Source organism: Myotis brandtii, unplaced genomic scaffold, assembly GCF_000412655.1.
Source record: "Myotis brandtii unplaced genomic scaffold, ASM41265v1 scaffold8, whole genome shotgun sequence".
Classification (NCBI taxonomy): domain Eukaryota; kingdom Metazoa; phylum Chordata; class Mammalia; order Chiroptera; family Vespertilionidae; genus Myotis; species Myotis brandtii.
Window position 1 is genome coordinate 9,841,297 of NW_005371219.1, and position 21,554 is coordinate 9,862,850.

At 38.8% G+C, this 21,554-nt stretch overlaps 1 protein-coding gene across 3 annotated transcripts in view; it reads left to right on the top strand.

Annotated features, from left to right (window-relative positions):
• The window catches only part of ATG5 (autophagy related 5), a 159,548-nt gene that overhangs the window by 36,443 nt on the left and 101,551 nt on the right, over positions 1-21,554 (top strand). For all 3 annotated transcript variants that reach the window (XM_014531355.1, XM_005883792.2, XM_014531356.1), the window contains one exon: positions 6,870-7,032. In XM_014531355.1, the coding sequence (XP_014386841.1) occupies positions 6,870-7,032 (163 nt within the window). The remainder of the gene's footprint in view (positions 1-6,869; positions 7,033-21,554) is intronic.

Genomic DNA, 21,554 nt, shown 5'->3' on the forward strand with positions numbered 1-21,554 from the left:
CTCCCCAAAGGGACATCAGTAGGACATCCTGTGAGGGCTCCCAGACTGTTAGAGGGGGCAGGCTGAGCTGAGGGATGCCCCCCGAGTGCACAAATTTTTGTGCACCGGGCCTCTAGTGGTAAATAAATGGTAAATATAAAAGATTACCTCTTTTAACTTTAAAAGAGAAATGACTGTTTCAAGCAGTGGTTCTCAACCTGTGGGTCGCGACCATCTGAGAACACATATAGCATATTAGATATTTACATTACGATTCATAACAGTAGCAAAATTACAGTTATGAAGTAGCAACGAAAATAATTTTATGGTTGGGGGTCACCACAACATGAGGAACTGTATTATAGGGTCGCGGCATTAGGAGGGTTGAGAACCACTGAAGCAAGAATAATACAGTTTTAAGGTAGGTTAATGTGCTGTGATTCACCTAAAGCAGTGGTTAGAGGGAATTTAAGACTTTTCTATTTGTAGGGAAACACACTACCGATAGCTGGAATGAAAAATGGGATATCGCTACAGATCCTACAGCTATTTAAAGGATAGTAGGAAATATTATGAACAACTTTATGACAGCAAATTTGACAAATGGACAAATTCAATAAAAATATAACTTACCAAACTGACACAAGAAGTAGCAAATATGAATAGCCCCTTAATGTATAAAGAACAAATTTCTCACAGTGAAATTTATTGCCTAGTCTCATTAGTGAATTCTGATATTTAAGGAATAAATAATATCAATCTTTACATATGGTTTAGTAAATAAAAGGGAGGGGAATGTTTCCCAACTTGCTTTGCAGGCCAGAATAATTCTGATACTAAAACCTGTTAAAGATATTAAAAGAAAAAATAACTGCTGACCAGTATCCCTAATGAACATACTGGTAGGTGCAAACACTCTCATAAAAATACTAGCAAATCGAGTACAGCAACATTTGAAAAGGATAATGCATCATGACCATGTTGATATCATCCAGGGAATGATCAGGGTGATTCAACTTTTCAAATATCAATTAATCAATGTAATTCAGCACATTAACGGAAAAAAAAGTAGAAAAATTATATGATCAGATTAAATAGATGCAGAAAAAACTTTTGAGAAAATTCAGTTCCCATTTGTTATCAAAACGCTTTAGCAAGCTTTTGAATAGAAGGGAATTTTCTCAATTTGACACAGTAAATATGAAAAGCCTACAACTAAAAATCGTCGTAAATGGTGCTTCAATGAATGTTTTCACTCTAAGATCAGGAAATAGGCAAAATTGTTCCCATCACTTCGACACAGGCAGTTTTGGTTTTGCTCTTCTAAAAAGGACTGTGCCATTAAAAATCAAAGGATTTATGGGGACAATGTCTTAGGGGCACAAAACTCAAAAACTTCTTTAGTGGCAAATGAAAAAGATAGGAACCTAATAAATAAGAGCACAGTTTTATAAATGTTAAATAATTAAGAAATACTTAAATGCTGTAAAAAATATGGCACTTTATGTTGAAAAAGACTAGACATTTGCTTGTAGGAATGAACATTGTAAGGGTTTGCTGCTTGTCAGTTGTGAAAGGAAGGTTATCTGAAATTAGACAAAATTGGAACATTGGCTGTGAATAGCTCATAATGTGGATTGAGGTAGCAGGTCTGTTTCTGAGATATGTCTGTTTTGTGTATTCTTCTGTGGCTTGGTATAGCTGGGTGCAGTTTTCTGTGCTCCCTAGTATTTCTTGTAGACAATATTTATAAAGATAAACATGAAATTCACATTACTCTAATTGTCCCTTAATATATCTTTCACTTAAACAGGCAATTCATATATATGTATATATGAACATATAATATGCATAATAATATTATATACTAGAGGCCCGGTGCACAAAAATTTGTGCACTCTGGGGGGAGAGGGGGTCCCTCAGCCCGGCCTGTGCCCTCTCGCAGTCTGGGACCCCTCGGGAGATAACGACCTGCTGGCGTAGGCCTGCTCCCGGGTGGCAGAGGATGAGGGGATGATGGCTGTTTGCAGCTGGTCACACCCCCTTCAGGGTGGGGGTCCCCACTGGGGTGCCTGGCCAGCCTGGATGAGGGGATGATGGCTGTTTGCAGCTGGTCACACCCCCTTCAGGGTGGGGGTCCCCACTGGGGTGCCTGGCCAGCCTGGATGAGGGGATGATGGCTGTTTGCAGCTGGTCACACCCCCTTCAGGGTGGGGGTCCCCACTGGGGTGCCTGGCCAGCCTGGATGAGGGGATGATGGCTGTTTGCAGCTGGTCACACCCCCTTCAGGGTGGGGGTCCCCACTGGGGTGCCTGGCCAGCCTGGATGAGGGGATGATGGCTGTTTGCAGCTGGTCACACCCCCTTCAGGGTGGGGGTCCCCACTGGGGTGCCTGGCCAGCCTGGATGAGGGGATGATGGCTGTTTGCAGCTGGTCACACCCCCTTCAGGGTGGGGGTCCCCACTGGGGTGCCTGGCCAGCCTGGATGAGGGGATGATGGCTGTTTGCAGCTGGTCACACCCCCTTCAGGGTGGGGGTCCCCACTGGGGTGCCTGGCCAGCCTGGATGAGGGGATGATGGCTGTTTGCAGCTGGTCACACCCCCTTCAGGGTGGGGGTCCCCACTGGGGTGCCTGGCCAGCCTGGATGAGGGGATGATGGCTGTTTGCAGCTGGTCACACCCCCTTCAGGGTGGGGGTCCCCACTGGGGTGCCTGGCCAGCCTGGATGAGGGGATGATGGCTGTTTGCAGCTGGTCACACCCCCTTCAGGGTGGGGGTCCCCACTGGGGTGCCTGGCCAGCCTGGATGAGGGGATGATGGCTGTTTGCAGCTGGTCACACACCCTTCAGGGTGGGGGTCCCCACTGGGGTGCCTGGCCAGCCTGGATGAGGGGATGATGGCTGTTTGCAGCTGGTCACACACCCTTCAGGGTGGGGGTCCCCACTGGGGTGCCTGGCCAGTCTGGGTGAGGGGCTGAGGGCTGTTTTCAGGCTGGCGGGTGACTGAAGCTCCCAACCTGTCCTTTTTTTTATTCTGGGCCAGCTTTAGCTCTGAGGCTTGGCTCCAGCTCTGAGGCTTTGACTACTGAAAGCAGGTATCTGGTTTGTTTGGGTTCTATAATCGAAACACTCAACTCCAGCTCTGAGATGCCGGCTGGCTGAAAGCAGGTTTCTGGGGTTTTGTTTAGCTTCTATATTTGTAACAATGTTTCAAACTGCAAGCTCAGAGGCCAGCAGCGGCAGGCGGGGAACGTTGGCTTCCTCCGTCACTGAAGCAAGCAAGCCTCATGTTCACTTCAAGCTGCCTGGCTGCCGGCCGCCTTCTTGGCTGGCAGTTAATTTGCATATCTCCCTGATTAGCCAATGGGAAGGGTAGCGGAGGTATGGCTAATTACCATGTTTCTCTTTTATTAGATAGGATATAGATTATAAATAGATACTTCATTTTAAACCCTCTAGCAAAACTGGCCCCTCAAAATCTTGCTGTTCTGTTCTACCATCCCCCTGACTAATATGCTCCTCTCTCACCTGTTCAAATCCTACCTACTCTGCAAACCTAGCTCACAATCCTGACCCAATTAGACAGTAAAAGTTCTACTCTAAACACAGAATATTCCTTATGCCACAAATAAAGCACTAAATCTGCAATCTGAAATATTCTAAATATGATAGGACATGGCTTTTGACCTCTGTAATATCCAACTGTCTTCCAGCACTAATCTACACTAATAAAAGAGAAACATGGTAATTAGCGTACGACCGCTACCCTTCCCATTGGCTAATCAGCATATGCTCATATAGGAATAACCAATGTGCACATGAAAAGGTGCTCAACATCTTTAGTCCTCAGGGAAATTTATATTAAAATCACAATGATATTGTTTCACACTCTGGTGTAACTAAAATTAAAAATATTGACAGTACCAATTTTCAGGATATGAGTAACCCTCATACATTGTTGGTGAGAGTGTAAATTGTACTATCTCCTTGGAGATCAGTTTGACAGTTTTTAAATAAAATTAAACATATACTTCCTCTATGACCCAACGTGTTTTCAAGATATATACCAAGAAAAATGAAAATATGTGCACAAAAGACTTGAACACTAATGTTATAGCAGTTATCTTAATAGCCAAAATCTGGATACAATCTTAATGTCTAACAGATTGGGGATTAATAGATTGTTGAACATTCAGTGGTATACTACTCAGCAAGAAAAAGAACTAACTACTGATACATGCAGTAACAGATGAATTTCAAAAGTGTTAGGTTAAGTGGAAGATGCTAGATTACACAATACTACATAGTCTATGATTCTGTTTATATGCAGTTATATAATAGGCAAAATTAGTCTCTGATGATAAAAATTAGATCAGTGATTAGCTGAGATAGAAATGAGGGAACTGATTGCAAATGGCACTAAGGAACTTTTGAGGGGTTATAGTAATATTCTGTACCTTGTTTGGGCTGACAGTTATGCAGTGTCAAAAATTCATCTTAACTGTCCACTTAAAATTTCTGCATTTCACTGTCTGTAAATCATATCAATAAATTTGACTTATTTTTTAAAGTTTATTGAGAGAGGACAGAGAGGTGAGAACAGTCATGGTCTCTGTCTTGTGGTGCTTTAAGAGTAGGGTGACAGAATATAAATATTATAGAATCAACTAGAAGGAATTTGTGAAAACTTAACCTAGACTTGGGGAATAAGAGAAACTTCCTGTAGAACATGATGTCTAAACTGAACTTGAAGGTTGAGGAGGACTGGGGTGGGAAGTCGTGGGGGGGAGGGCAGGTGTGTAAATGGTAGAGAGATAGGAAAGGACAAAGAGTTACAGGTGGAGGAAATAGAATGTGTAAATGCACAGAAATTAGAGTATGACTGAAAGAATGTTTGAGCAGATGACATATTCAAGATCATTGGAGTAGAGAGTGTGTGTGGTGGGGGTGTGGGGAAAGAGAAGAGTATATGAAATGGGAGTAAGAGATTTTGCTGGAGATGTTGGTTAGCAGAGATGTAAGTCATTCAGAAAACGGAAGGCTTTAGAAGTAGTTTGATTTTATCCTAAAAGTAGCAGATCAGCTGAGTGATTTGTATTTTAGAAAGATCACTGTGAATCCAAATGTAAAGTATAAATGAAAAGTGTAAGACTGCATGGGAAACAGTTGGGAGGTTTTCAGAACGGTTCATTTTTATTTATTTATTTTTTTTCTGTGTTAAATCCCTTTATGTTTCATATACTTAGAGTGGTTTCTAGTCTTTTTTTTAAAATTGTTTTATTGCTTAAAGTATTACAAAGGGTATTACATATGTCTCCTTTTTTCCCCCGCCCTTGACAATCCCCTGGCCTCCCCTACCCCCCAGTGTCTTATGTCCATTGGTTATGCTTATATGCATGCATATAAGTCCTTCGGTTGATCTCTTACCCCCCCCTTCTGCCCCACTACCCTCCCCGGCCTTCCCACTGTAGTTTGACAGTCTAATGGTCTTTATTATCCATGAATGAGTGAGATCATGTGATATTTTTCCTTCATTGACTGGCTTATTTCACTTAGCATAATGCTCTCCAGTTCCATCCATGCCGCAGAACGGTTCATTTTTAGTTTGTGCTGGAAAGTGGCACTGGGAATGTTGAAAGTGGGTGGCTTCAGATCTTCTTAGGATGTAGACTCAACAGAACTTGAGTGGATGAAGGAGTTTTTTTTACTTAGGAGCTTTCCATGACTTAAGTTATTGAATGTTTTCTATTAATACAGTAATACAATTAGGCTACGACTAAATGCTATTTTCACCATTATTATCGGGCTCTTTATTGAAGGACTTATAGAACAAAGTCTTTTCCTATAAAATAACATTCGAATATAATCATTAAGTATTTAGGTGTTATGGAGGAAGTGGTGTTGCATAGTGGTTAAGAGCTGGGACTCTGAGGCAGACTGATATTAGCCCTACCACTTGCAAGCTGTAGGACTATCTACTCCCTGATCTTTAATTTTTTAAAAATGTGTGTGATAGCAATGACAGTAGTGTTTAAAGGGTTATTATAAAGTTTAAATTATAATTATATAAAAAGTCTTAGCACAATGTTACATAGTATTCAATTAGTGTTAGGTATTGCTGTTATCTTTTTTTTCCAGTGAAGAGTGCATTAGTCATCTCATTTGCATAACTGTTTATCTGACCTGTGATCATTGCCTCTACTGCCTGAAAGATTCACTGAAGGTATAGGATATAAATTTGGCTATTTGACCTTAAACATTACATTTTAACAGCTTTCTTAAACTCTAATTGGCCTGTAGCAAACTATGCATATTAAAAGTGTATACTTTGATAAGTTTATACCACACTTTATGTATTCATTTACCTTTTGACATTTAGGTTGTTTCCTGTTTTGTTATGTTTTTTTTTTGATGATACAAATAAAGCTGCTGTGCACATTAATGTACAAGTCTTAGGTAAATACCTAGTTGTAGAGTAACTGGATCAGATGATAGGTATATGTTTACTTAACAAAAACTATCAAACTGTTTTCCAAAGTAGTTGTACCATTTTACATTCCCACCAACAGTGTGTGAGAGTTCCATTCCACACTCTTGCCAACACTAGGTATGGTCAGTCAGAAAGCTACTTTTAAAATTAGTACTATTTCATATTTTTGTTTCATGTTGTTATAAACATATCATGTACGGTTTATTTGGAAGAAGTATAAAATATACCTGTACTAAATCTTTAGTTGTTCTGAAGTCTCTTCATTAAGAAGGTAAGGGATGGTTTACTAAAAATATTGGAAAATCAGGGAGATACAGTTCTTTAAGAAGCTAATTTTATACTGTTTTATATGTGTATCTATATATATATATATATATATTTTTTTTTTTTCCCTTTGATAGGGTTTTCCAGAAAAGGACCTTTTGCACTGTCCATCTAAGGACACAATTGAAGCTCATTTTATGTCTTGTGTGAAAGAAGCTGATGCATTAAAGCACAAAAGCCAAGTAATCAATGAAATGCAGAAAAAAGATCACAAGCAGCTCTGGATGGGATTACATAATGGTAAATATAGCAATGTTTAATTTCAGAACGCCCTTTATAAAGTATGGAGTAATTGTAATTCTGCGAGTAATTGGTACATCTTAGGATTGATGGTACAAGTTTAGATTCCAGTCTCTAAGCAAAAAATTTTGCAAAGAAGCTATCTTTAGTTATCCCTTAAATTGTACCCTCCCAATATCCCTCTATTCCTGGATTCCCCAGCATTGGACTGATTGCTTTGCCCATAGCATATCACAGTGGAAACTTCCTGTGTTTAGCTTCTGGGAAAAGTACCTTATTCCTAATCATGATCCTTTGGAATTGCAATTGCATACTGTTTGCATACCAAAGCACCTCCATTTGGGCAGGGCATTTGGGCAACCTTTGTTTTCTCTGAACAATAAGACTTGCTTTGTGCTTAGATACTCTCTCCTGGGACTTAGAAAATACACTCAAGGAAAAAACTGAGGGCAATCTGTAATTTACCTCTGTATTCTTCATCTTTTAGAGATCATACTTCCTTAATCTTTCCTGCACTGATTGCCCTCCAGTGCCTTCAGACAGTTGTATGTACAGGAAGTCCTTTTGCACCAGCGGTTCTCAATCTGTGGGTCGCGAACAATGAAAATACATCCTGCATATCAGATATTTACATTACGATTCATAACAGTAGCCAAATTACAGTTATGAAGTAGCAACGAAAATAATTTTATGGTTGGGGGTCACCACAACATGAGGAATGTATTAAAGGGTCCCGGCATTAGGAAGGTTGAGAACCAATGCTTTGCACAAATCCAATATGCATGAGTTTTAGTTAACATGTTTTAGTTAAATAATATCATTCCAAGTTGCCAAGATAGTAATCATAAAAGAAAAAAAATTTTTTTGTAATTTTGTATGGTGACTGATGGTAACTATTATGGTGATCATTTTGCAGCATATACAAATATTGAATCACTAGAGGCCCGGTGCACGAATTCGTGCATGGTGGGGTCCGGCCGTCTGCCTCCAATTTGGGTGGGGAGGGCCGGTTGGGGGCAGGGCTGGCCAGGGGGAGTTATTAGTGTCAAAGATCTTTGCAGGATGTATACAAGTTTGCTATTGGCTTTCGGATGATTTGAAGCTTCAAAGGCACTTTAGTGTCAGGGACACTTACAGCTTCTGTTTCTAAGCTTCTCCCTAGACAGGTAATGCGGTTTAGTTCCCTGCTGACAAACCCTCTAAAGAGAGGCCATGGTGTGACGTGGCTGTCCTCTTTGGTAGTAAGCAGTGGAGAGAGAACGCAGGAAGATGGTGGCTGTTCTGGGCACCTCTCCTGGACACCTGACTGACAGTCCAGACCGTGAGCAGTTTTCCTCCTGATCACTCCTCATTCAGATTCCTGGTCTATGAAGGCTGGAGAGCATTTACTTACTTAGAATCAGTGAAGGTCACACTTCAGGGGTGGCTCATTGGGGGTGGGGCCAGCAGGGGCAGGGGTTGTGTGTGGTTGGCTGGCTGGCCCCACCCCTGATTGGGCCGGTTGGCCGCTGCAGTGCACGTCATACCCACTGGTCGTTCTGGTCATTCCGCCCTTTGGTCATTTGGCTTTTATATATATAGATTGTGTTATACACCTGAAACTAATTTAATGTATGTTAATTATACTTCAACTTAAAAAAAGTTCCAGTTTCCCAAGAATATGGTTCAAATTTCATTTGCCATGCTATTTAATAATTACATAAAGTACAAGCTTGATTGCCAGCTCTTCAGTTGTGAATCATTATGCAACAATACATATGCATTGTGATCAGTGATCAATCACTTCACTTCTTTCCGTGTCTGTCAGTGAATTGTCATTATGCATCTGTTATTTTCATCCACAGACAGCAAAACATGTAGTTATGTTACCTCCTGGTCTCCAGTCCACAGAACATTTTATAACACTGGATAATCAAAAGAGAGAGTTGGCTAAGAAAGATGAAAATGAAGTAAAGAAAGAAAAAGTAATAAATCTGGAAGCTAAATTTGAATAGAATGTAGAATTATAGAAGACATAGCTGACTGTGAGAGTGTGAACACTACCACCATTTGAGAGAGTTTAGATAACAACCACAGGAAATTAATGAAGGTGAACTTTTCCACATACATGTGGGAAGTGTTGTGATGAAAAGAGTGAAGTTATCCCAGCGGAAGTGATGCTGGCAAAAAAACACATTAAAGGACAGATATTTCATGACATTGAAAACGAAAATGGTAGTATGTTAGAAATTGATTCAAACTTGCAGAGGAGTATGACAATTCACAGTTTATGAAATACTAGAGGCCCAGTGCACGAAATTTGTGCACTGGTAGGGTCCCTAGTGGCTGCCAGCTGCTGGCTGCCAGCTGGGTACTCCCTCCCTTCCCCTGGCCGCCTGCCGCCGCAGCTGCCACCAGCCAGGGCCTCTCTCCCTTCCTTTGGCTGGCCCTGCCCCCTGGTGGAACTCCTGGTTGAGGGGACAATTTGCATACTACACTTTTATTATATAGGATTCTTGCTGGTAAGTTACATGTCCAGGAAGCAAGCACTATTCAAACATACTTAAGCTTTTTTTTTTTAACAAAGAAATAAAACACTAATTCTCCATGTTCCTAATGTTTTAAATTACTGTGTACTAAATAAATACAGTATTAGTCTTATTTACATTTTTATTTTTCTGTATATTTATAACCAGAGTTTTTAATGTTTTTGACAATTTTGTAAAGATTACTGAACAATTGTGATTTTCTCCTTAATTGTTATGATCACTTTGCATGTTTACATCTTGCATGGTCACTTTTCCAGTCCCATACTGCTATGCAAAGCAAGGAATGCCAATAATCTGTCCATCTTTCAGAATTGTTTTTGGACATGGAGTTAGTCCAATATAAGCTGCTCTTTTATAGCAGCTATTAGAATAAAAGAGAAGACCCCCTCCCCCCCCCAAAAAAAACCTATAATTGAAAAAAATGTATATATATGCATTACCCATGGACACAGCCAATGGTGTGGTGAAGTAGGGGAGGGGCAGGGATGGAGGCAGGCTAGAAGGGGTCAGTGGGGGCGCGGGGAGGGGACATCTGTAATACTTTAAACAATAAAGATAAAAGAAAACAAAAAGCAAAAAATTAAAAAAAAAGTGATCCAGTTTTACCTTCTGGATTATATTGTCACCATGTCAAAGAGGTGTTCATAGTTATTTAAGTATTAAACTTTCATTATGCAAGATACAGAGTATTATCTAACTTCAGTATACAAAAGGCACATATTTTATGACTCTGTACTGTAAAATAAATTTTCTCATTTCTTTTAAGTGTCTTAGATTTAACCTGAGGTACATGGAGTTGCTCATGTTTGTACCTCTGATAATTTAGCAACTATATTATTGCAGAGGTAGGCACCAGGCTTTTCACCTCATTTATATTACAGAATTCACAAATTTTTATTAAATGATTAAGAGTTTACAATCTCTTAAAGTATACTTTTCCCTTTTCCTTGCTGGTTATTTGAAGATGAAGTGACATTGTAGGAGACTTCTGAATCAGAAGGTTGCCTAAATGGAAGAAGACAGGAATCTTCCGATGAGAAAAGGGGTCTGAAAATAATTTGGCTTCAGAATTGAAGTAAATAATTTAAATGGACATTTAAGTAGATGTTCTTTATTTTTAAATATATTTTATTGATTTTTTACAGAGAGGAAGGGAGAGAGATAGAGAGTTAGAATCATCGATGAGAGAGAAACACCGATCAGCTGCCTCCTGCACACCCCCTTCTGGTGTACATGCCCGCAACCAAGGTACATGCCCTTGACTGGAATTGAACCTGGGACCCTTTAGTCCGCAGGCCGACGCTCTATCCACTGAGCCAAACTGGTCAGGGTGTAAGTAGATGTTCTTGAACTCTATTGTGAACATGATGAGTCAGCTACAGAGAGCTTATTCATAAGCAGAAGGATGCTAAAAAATATTAAAATGTTTCATTTGGGGCATTAGAGGGTTGGGTGTGGAGGGTGATGGTTAAGAATTGTGAAAAGGAAGGTCTGGTTTTTAGTTATCAGCTCTGCTAGTAGCTTCTTGGGGCAAATCACCCAGTTCTTTTAGCTTCAGTTTCTTTCTCTTGTAGGTGTCCTTAGAGGCTTTAGTGAAACACTAATACAGTTTATGTGAAAGTGCTTGAAAGGAAGCAAAGCTGTCTTGATAAAAAGAATTATCAAGAAGTCACTTTGAGACTCCAGAACTAGGGTTGGCAAACAGTGGTCATGGCCAGCCATCTGTTTATGTAAATAAAGATTGGAACTCTGCCACACCCATTCATTCATGTTTTTTCTGTGCTGCTTTCATGCCACAGTGGCAGAGTTAAATAGTCATGGCAGAGACCATGTGGCTCACCGCCTAAAACACTTATCTTTGTTGACCCTTTTAGAAATACTTGTCAACCATAAAAAGGTTGACCAAATCAACAGCTCATATTTATCATTGACCTAAAGCATGATTCAAAATGTCACATACTCAGAACTTGGTATAGCATAATGTATCAGACTTAGTGTAATAGCTGCTTTCAGTGATTATTTTTAAGACATTTAAAAAAATTTTTTTTTATTGATTTCAGAGAGGAAAGGGTGGGGGGAGAGATAGAAATGATGAGAAAGAAGAATTATGGAGCAGACTTTTGGGCATGTCAGCCTGCAACCTGGGCATGTGCCCTGACCTGGAATCAAACTGTGGCCTCCTGATTCATAGGTTGATGCTCAACCACTGAGCCACGCCAGCCAGGCATGGAATAAAATTTTTTCCCTGGCCAGGTGGCTCGGTTGGAGCATCATCCTATACACTGAAAGGTTTCAGGTCCAATCCCTGGTCAGGTTGTGTCCAGGAGGCAACCGATTAATATTTCTCTCTCACATTTCTCTTTCTCTCTCTCTCTCTCTCTCTCTCTCTCTCCCTCCTTCTCTCCCCCTCCCTCTTTCTCCCCCTTCCTCTGTCTCTTAAAAACCCCAATAAAAGCATCCTTGGGTGAGGATTAAAAATATATATTTTTTTATTCCATTTATATATTTAGCTATTATTTTTTTAGCTATTATGTTCAGTTTTGTTTGTGTTGGTAATGATTGGGCTTACACACTCAAAATATTATGTAAGGTATCCTGTGGATACTGGAGACTTTGATAGTTTATTTTCTACTTTTTAAAAATTAAAATATTAATTTAGGAAATTTTTAGCTGGGTGAAGGTTATAGAAAATGCTACTGTCTACATTAAAGTAAATTGGTAAAAGGTGGGTGTAGAAGTTAATTTGTTCCTTCTGCTTAGAATGCCCTTTCCAATCCTTTTTGTCTATGTAACTTCTGCTTATGTTTTAATGCTCATCTCTTTTGCCACCTTCTATGTGAAGCCTTCCCTCTTTTTTTAGCCAATAAATATTTATAGAACATCTAACTTGTGCCTGACACTGTTTTAGGAGCTAGTAATCATCCAGCAGTGATTGAACAGACATGGACCCTGTCTTCGTGGAGCTTATAGCTAGTGAAGGCAGAACTTTTCATACTATCGTGGCTCCTTGTCCATTTATATGCACTTTTGCTCTCATATTTCATCACACTCTGAAATAGTTATAGTTTATGTATTCTGCTGGAATACAAATTTCTCCTGATTAGACTGTATTACACATTTTGGTATCCCCAGCACCTACTCAAGTCTTAGGCATAGAGTAGACAAAATAAACATTGACTGAATGAATGACTCCTTTATTTTATTCCTTTCTCATACTATAAGGAAATGATATTAACAGCTTTTTATAAATAGTTTAATATTAGTATAAAATAGCAGAAGTGCCTTGTTTTAATTTACCGAAATAGAGTTTGTTTACGAATTTTTCCATCCAAAAGAAAGTCCTATTAATTTGTGAAGTCAAAGATTATTTCACCTTTTGGTTAGTATAATTGCAAACTGGTCAAGATTGAGACATAGCAGATGGTAAATTTATTTATTCAGAACTGCACCTGTAGAGTATAACAACTAAACAATGATTTAAACATTTTTTGAATACTTTCAAATGCTAATTTTAATTTTTCAGATCTCTGTGAAAGAAATAAGAAAAGCTTTGAAACCAAGAAAACTCATTTAAGACATACTCTGCCTTTCAGTGTTTTTTATGGGTTCTCCTTTTTGATGTAAAAGTATAATATAACTTCCCTGTGTAACAGAGTTAGTGACTGCAAAAAAAAAAGAAAAGAAAGTACCATTTTTATTATTTATAAGGCAGTTGTCACCAATGTGCAGGTATTAAATGTCAAGTTATTTTTCTTATAAGCTAGAGATTTGAGGAAATCTCTAAAAAAAAGTAATATATGATTTAGTTTTCAGCCTTAATTTTCTGTATATATTAAAAAAGAAATGATGGCATTAAATAAATTTATAGACCTTCAAATAAATGCAAGTTATGACTGCTAAATGTTGAATATACTAGTATATATGTTGTTTCTAAAGTGTGGTTAATCTCTTCGAGCTAGGTTATGTTTTAGACAAATTAATTATTTTTTGGAGTACCATTCTAACTTAATACTGGTTTTTAAGAGGAAATAGTGATTAGCTAACCATGATTTTTACAGAAGGTCATAACATTTTGAAAGTACTTTTGTTTGGTAGGTGAAGTAAAAGATAAATGCAGTGGTTCCAGCTCTTTGGAGGCTTGTATGATAGAGGCAGTTGGGTTGTAATTAGATTGCTTTGCTTTCATTAGTTGCATATCTATATACACTGAGTGTCCAGATTATTATGACCACCTGATTATAGCTAATTTGTTTGTAGGCAAATTCGCTATAATTTCGCGCTGAAGTTGCTAGAGGGCCAGACCATTATAAATAGGAAAGCAGGTTGTTTACCATGACAGTACAAGTGATTTTTTTCTGAAGATATGGGTAAGCAATGTGATTTAACAGTCTTTGAATGTGGGATATATTTGAACGTGAATCAATAGTATGCTATAATTTCATTAAAACTAATTGTGCTTACATTTTTTTAAAATATATTTTATTGATTTTTTACAGAGAGGAAGGGAGAGAGATAGTTAGAAACATCAATGAGAGAGAAACATCTATCAGCTGCCTCCTGCACACCTCCTACTGGGGATGTGCCCGCAACCAAGGTACATGCCCTTGACCGGAATCGAACCTGGGGCCTTTCAGTCCGCAGGCCGACGCTCTATCCACTGAGCCAAACCAGTCAGGGCTATGCTTACATTTTTAAAAAATATATTTTTATTGACTTCAGAGAGGGAGAGAGAGAATCATTGATCAGCTGCCTCCTGCATACCTTGAGCCCAAAACCTGGGCATGTGCCCTGATGGGGAATCGAACTGTGACCTCCTGGTTTATAGGTCGACATGCAACCTCTGGGCCACACCAGCTGGGCAGTGCTTACATTTTTGAAGTAACATGTGTCTTCTATATTTTTTCTTTTTCTTCTTCTTTTGCTTAATTTCATCTCCCTTTCTAGATTTCCTTGTGGTACTTGACCTAGTTCTACATATATATATTAATAACACTTCTTCTGTCTCTCTTCTCACTTAAGTTTACTTAGTCTCTGACCCATTCCTTCATTATCTTTGTGGGGTCTGGATGGCCAAATAAATATTTTAGCTCAGAAATCTCTAACTAATGCTGGCCAGTGTATGACCTATTCCCAGGTACCTATTTCATGTACTTTTTAAACAAAGACATGGAAACTACTTTCTTGAGAATTTCAGCATTTCAAGCCTCTCCTCTCTCACCCCACCGCTGTGATACTTGGTTTACTCCATCTCTGCATATGCAGACCAATTCTGATTCAGTGGCTATGAAAATAAGCTCTGGGTGTCAGAATTCTCTGTATTAGTGATGTCTTTTCCTGAACCAGAGACGTAAACACAGTTCTATAATAGTGCTAATTTCTTATTATTCATTGCATGTCACTTACTGCTTTAAGAACTAGAAGATTCAGAAATCCTTTTATGTGAAAACCACATTTAAGTATTAAACTATGCCAGTATTTTAATTAGCTGAATTCAGAGAGCTGCAAGGTTTTAACACAAACACTAAAAAAGAAGCAGCCCTTAAAAAAAAGAGTACAAAATAAACTAATTTGTTCATCTAAGATGCAGTGTGTTGAGTCAAGTTCTGATTATTATCTTCAAAGTGGCTTTCTACTTACGCATTTCTTCCCCCAGAGTCCATTTAGGATTCAGACTATTCTTGATTCCCTGGCTTTTTTTTTTTTTTTAAACATGTAGCTTATTTCTATCATTAACAGTAGATGGATATCAATAAAATATCTCATTTTTAAAATTGGAGTTAATTTCCATAAAAGATTTAACCAGCAAAATTTTACTTTATTTTAAATTATCATAAGCCACACTCAAAATTAAACTTAAAGATTTTTGGGGCTGTTTTTCTTTAACTAGCTTCTTGTTTTTGATAATATTCTTCTTAGATTTTCCCATAGGCTTGTTAAGGGGAAAGGCTTTACATTTAGAAGTGTCTCCCCCCCCCAATATTTTTATTTATCAAATTATGATATTACACTCAAAGAATGTTATTTCACACCAAAGAATACTGTGTGAGATTCAGACAATTAAGTTGTAAATGAATAAGTTGAGAAATACGGGTAGAATAATTTTAAATTTTATCAACTCTATTCCTGCTAGAATTCTTGGAATCCTGATTAATTTTTTGTGCTTTATAAGATACATTTTGTATGCCACTTATCACTAGAAGCTATTGAATAGGTTTAAAATACTATTTAGCCCAAAATAAACTCATTATGGGAAATAATAAAGTATATTCCCATTTTTTGAGGTATGTGTAGAATGTTAAGAATCAGCTTTGTTTTGGCAGTGAATGAGTTAAGACAAATTAATTTTGCAGTAATGCCACCTGAATAATCCTAATGGCTAAAATTTGAACTATGATTTTTCAGTTTCACTCATCATTGTCCTTGTCTTTTAAGAGGTAGTTCCTAATTGAGTAATATTTTCACTTGATTATCACAGTGCATTTCCCCTGATTCTCATTGAAAAAATATGACTTAGTGAATATGTTGAAGCAAATATTTATTTCTGCAGCAGTGACTGCTAACTGTTCAGTTTTGTCATCTGTAACTGCCAAAGGAGATGAAATTAAACTACTGTGATAGCTGAAATAGATTATTTTTCCCCCACTCAAAGTTTATTATTATATGAATGCATTTGGGGGTGCCATATAAAAATGAGACCCCAAATGCATTGGGCAATTGAGGTTTATATGTCTTCATGGTCAAAGGAGAAGGGGGGCAGGAGCCTGAGATTTCAAAGGAATAGGCAATTCACAGGGAGCTGACGAGGAGCAGAACACACATGGCAGGCAAATTCTTGCTAGGATACCCAGAAACAATGGACATGGGAGCATCTAGCTACTTGGCCACTGCCTGGAGCCTGCCTATCTAATGGTACAAGGTGAATATGCTAAGTTTTCATTCCTGGAGCAGGCCTTTTCATCTGAATCTCTTGGGGTAGGAAAGGGTTAAAGGTTCTTTTTGAGTCTTTTGTTTCTCAACGAGCTTAAATTACTATTGCAAAAGGCAAAGTTTTGGGGTGGCAAAACTTTGGTCCCCTTCACTATTACCTGACACTACCATGAATTTTGAAGTATAGAACTCTGGAATTTTTGATAACATGAACATTCCATTCATTAATGGTTTCCCAGATTCTTCTTAATCATAGGTTATTGAATTGACTCAACTTGGAGTTTTACCAAGCAAGTAGTGTTTTTACTTATAGAAATGCTACTGAAAGTTTTCTGTGATAAGGGTAGCATCCCTGAGAGCCTGCTGGTTTGATGATCACAGGCAAATCATTCACCTGCTTTGAACTGCAGTTTCTCCTATGTAAAATGCTATGAACATCAATTGGGTTTTTAAAATGTCTAAATTCTGTTCAGGTACATTATTAATAAAAATGATCTCTGAGGTCCTATTACAATCAGAACCCACAACTTTTTACTCTAGCACATTTTAGTCTTGTTTTGTTTAGTATCACTTCTTTACTAGCCTAACCTTTTTTTTTTTTTAAGAGAGAGTGGAGGAGGTGGGGAGAGTGAGAGAGAGAAACGTAGATACATAAATGTGCAAGAGACGCATTAATTGGTTGACTCCTCATTGTGCCCAACCGGGGCCTGGGATCAAGCCTGCAACCCAGGTATGTGCCCTTGATGGGGAATCAAACCCACGACCCTTCAGTGCTGGTGCCAGTGCCCTAACCACTGGGCTACCAGCCTAACCTTTAACATGTTTTTTAGCATCTGTCATTTAGTCATTTACCTTTGAAAAGATGGGGACAGAGTGGGGAGGACTTGACCCATCAAGCACTACTAATTTCAAGATAAAGGACCAACCAGACCCATTAAAACTTGTGATAATTGTAGGTATGTCAGTTTGGCTTCCTCAACTACATATTAAGTGAAGGAAAAATCCTATTGTATGTGTTGTATTTTGTTTGTTTTTTAATTCTCTATAGAGCTCTCAGTACTCAATTAGGTACATAATTGGAACAAATAATTCAACTCTTTGTGTTTTGCTGTTTTACTTTGCTCCCAAAGTAAAATCTTGTTTGAGCACACTTCCTTCCATCAACTGTTTTACTCTTTTTTTTTTTCCTTCATTGCCTAGAATTAAACTAGATATTCATAATATGAACTGTTTGCAAATTGGGGACTTTTTTTTTTATAGAGAGGAAGGAAGAGGGATAGAGAGTTAGAAACATCAATCAGCTGCCTCCTGAACACCCCCTACTGGGGATGTGCCCACAACCAAGGTACATGCCCTTGACCAGAATCGAACCTGGGACCCGTCAGTCTGCAGGCCGACGCTCTATCCACTGAGCCAAACCGGTTAGGGCAAATTGGGGACTTTTTAAAAAGAGATGTTTTTCATGTAACCGTCACAGACAGATTACATGAAATTGAAATAGAACAGAATTTACCCGAAATTATATTACATTTACTAAATCCCTGTGGTGTCCCAGGCCTGGGTACTTTTATATGCATTATCTTAAGATTCCTGAGAATAATTAGATAAACTTTGTCAACTTTGAAAATGAGGAAATGAGCTCACAGAGCTAGTAAGAGATGGGATCAGGATTTGAACCTAGATTCTAAAGTGAGAGTATTTTCATTGCATCTGCAGGTGGTTAATCTGGCTACATATTAGAATCATCTTGGAGCTTCCCAAGAGTACATTTGCCAGGGAATCTGAAATAATTGGTCTAGAGTGGGAGCCTGACATTAGTGTTTTTTAAAGCTCCTCAGGTGGTCCAAGTGCTCACCTAATGCTGAGAAATGCTGCATTATTTACTGCATCTCCAGTGAATAATTATTAATAAGACTTTTTCATTTACATTTTCTCATCAGAAGCATGAGGGATTTGTATTAGAAATGACAATATCCTGCATAATAAACCACAAAGTGACAGTGAGTATAATGGAATATCTATTTCTTGTCTGTCTTTCAAAAATTAAAGTCGATTTTTATTTTTGTCTTAGGACTTTGGAGTGCTCTCTGAGTGAGTGAGAATGAGTTTGATTCCTTAAATTCGTTTCTGGCCCTCTGAATCTAAGAAAGTGATAAGCTGTAATTTAGCCTAAGAGGGAAAATATTTTCTCAATTTATAGTGGTTTTGAAAGGTAATAAATCAGATTATTGGTTATAAATCTATAGGTGATTTATGCAGGAATACATTTAGTTAATTAGTCTTGGGCTGCCACTGTACTATATAGCTCTGTAAATCTCTTTGGCAAACAAGATACTTTTTAAAGATTGTCTTTTAGAGTAAGTGAAGACTACAGTGTAATTGAAGATGATTCCCCCTTTTTTATTTTTAACATGAGCACGTAGAATAAGTTGGGGGTTTTTTGGCATTGTGAATTTTTGAATTTTGAATTTTTTATGTTGTTACTGGCCCGATTTCAAAATAAATTGGAAATAAACTTTACTTAATTAGCTAGAATACTGTAATTGAATTCTGTCTACTTAAAAATAAAGTTAATTACTGGATTGACTTGGAATACATTAAAGCTGTTGTAACTCGCAGTAATAGTTTATTGGTTTGTGATGTTGAAATTAAAATTTACAGCCTGCTTTTTTCAATACTTGATGAGATTAGCTTTCTTTAAGTTTCCAGCAATATTTCTAAACCATTTATAAAGTAGTTTTCACTAGCTCCATTTGTAGACTGATGCTTTTTATAACAATTGTGAGCCTCTTCCCCGATTAATAAGAAACATCATTTTTTTCAGTCTGTTGTTCCTAATATTTTAAGATGTATTAGGAGAGAGAGGGCTTGAGAAGGAGTGGTCATTAGATCTTAGGTGGAACTCAGACTAGCCTGTCAAAACTGGAGGACTCCCCAGATGTTGACTTAGATGTTCTTGGATCACCATTCTTGCCCCCACTACTATTTCATGATATGGCTGGAGATTAATGCAGTTGAAATGATGGAAGGTAAAAGGCGAGTAAATTGTTCCCACAGAGTGAGAAAATAGGGCCTTGTATGGTAGTTGAAAGGATTGGAGGAAGCAAAATGAGACCTGAAGGGAATTTGGTGTTGTAAAGTGTTGCAACTGGATTGTGTTCTTATTCTCCCCACTATGGTTGGCAAAGGCCATTTCAATTGCATTACTTCAGGGGGCAGCATTCACATAGAATTTGATATGAATGGTGCAAACTCCCTGACCCTGAGCCAGACTGGACACTCCAGCAATCTTGTGATGATGGGGGTTTGGCATAACCCTTTGCCATATTGGCTTTCACCTTTCACTTACCTTGTTGCTGACTCTAGAAACTCAGCATCTCCGGCAGCCTGAAAGACAAAACACATGTAGTATTACTTTGTGCCAAGTACTATTGTAAGTATTTTGCATATATTAACTCACTTATTCCTTCCAGTGACTTTATGAATATATACTATTAATATCTTCATTTTATAAATGAGGAAATTGACACACAAAGTTTAAAAGTATCTTGTTTAAACTCACCCAGATATTAATAAATGGCAAATTTAGGAAACAAAGGCAGGCAGTGTGGCTCTAGGACAGCCGTGGGCAAACTACGGCCCGCGGGGATCCGGCCCGTTTGAAATGAATAAAACTAAAAAAAAAAAAAGACCGTACCCTTTTATGTAATGATGTTTACTTTGAATTTATATTAGTTCACACAAACACTCCATCCATGCTTTTGTTCCGGCCCTCTGGTCCAGTTTAAGAACCCATTGTGGCCCTCGAGTCAAAAAGTTTGCCCACCCCTGCTCTAGGATGTCTGCTTTTTCCACTGCTTTTAACATTTGGGGTTCCTTCTTTTTGTTTTTCCCCACTTGCCTAAATCAGTCATTCATTTAGTTATTTATTTAACAAAAATTCATTGAGCATGTACTTTGTGCCAGGAACTTTTCAGGACTGAAGAGAAATGCCTGGCCCTCATGGAACTTAAATTTTAGTTTGGGGAGAATGATAGTTAATAAGCAATAGAATAATTTCAAGTAACGATAAGTGTTTGGTAGTAAATAGAATAATGACTTTGCTGCAATTATGAGGGAAATCTCTGAGGATGTGACACTTTCGAGACTTGAATGGTGAGAAAGAAGCGGCTATGTGAAGATTAGAAAACTGTGATAGGGGAATGAGCTTGGTGTTTTCTAGGGACAGAAAAGAAAAATAGGGTAACTTGGAGCCTAGTAAGTAAGCAGATTGGTAGTCAGTTAGATATGAGATGCATGCAGGAAACACTGCATTCCAAGGGGGTCAAAGATGGCTGAAAAGAACCTGCTTCTTGGGGCAGAAATATTTAATTGCTGACACTAGTAGCCCGGTGCACGAATTTGTGCACATTAAAAGGAAAATTGATTAGAAGAAATATTTTAATATCGCTATCCGCCCTTTCTCCGTAATAGAAGTGTCTACCAAATTCACAATCAACATTGACAATGGAAACACATGTGTGCGATTGGCACCAGCAAGAGCTTTATATGTTTTGCGCATGCGCCAGTCAACTTAGCCTTTTATAGATATACTAGAGGCCTGGTGCACAAAAATTTGTGCACCCAGGAGGGTCCCTCAGCCTGGCCTGTGCCCTCTCGCAGTCTGGGACCCCTCAGGGGATGACCACCTGTTGGCTTAGGGCCCCTCCCCGGGGGATTGGGCCTAAGCTGGCAGTCAGACATCCCTCTGGCAGCCCGGGAGCCCTCGGGGGATGTCCACTTGCCAGCAGGGACCAGGCCTAGCTGCAGTTGGACATCCTTAGCGCTGCTGAGGAGGCAGGAGAGGCTCCCACAACCACCGCTGTACTGGCAGCCATCAGCCTGGCTTGTGGCTGAGCAGAACTCCCCCTGTGGGAGCACACTGACCACCACGGAGCAGCTCCTGCATTGAGCGTCTGCCCCCTGGTGGTCAGTATGTGTCATAGTGACCAGTCATTCCCAGTCTTTCTGCTGTTAGGGTCAGTTTGCATATTACCCTTTTACTATATAGGATAGAGGCCTGGTGCA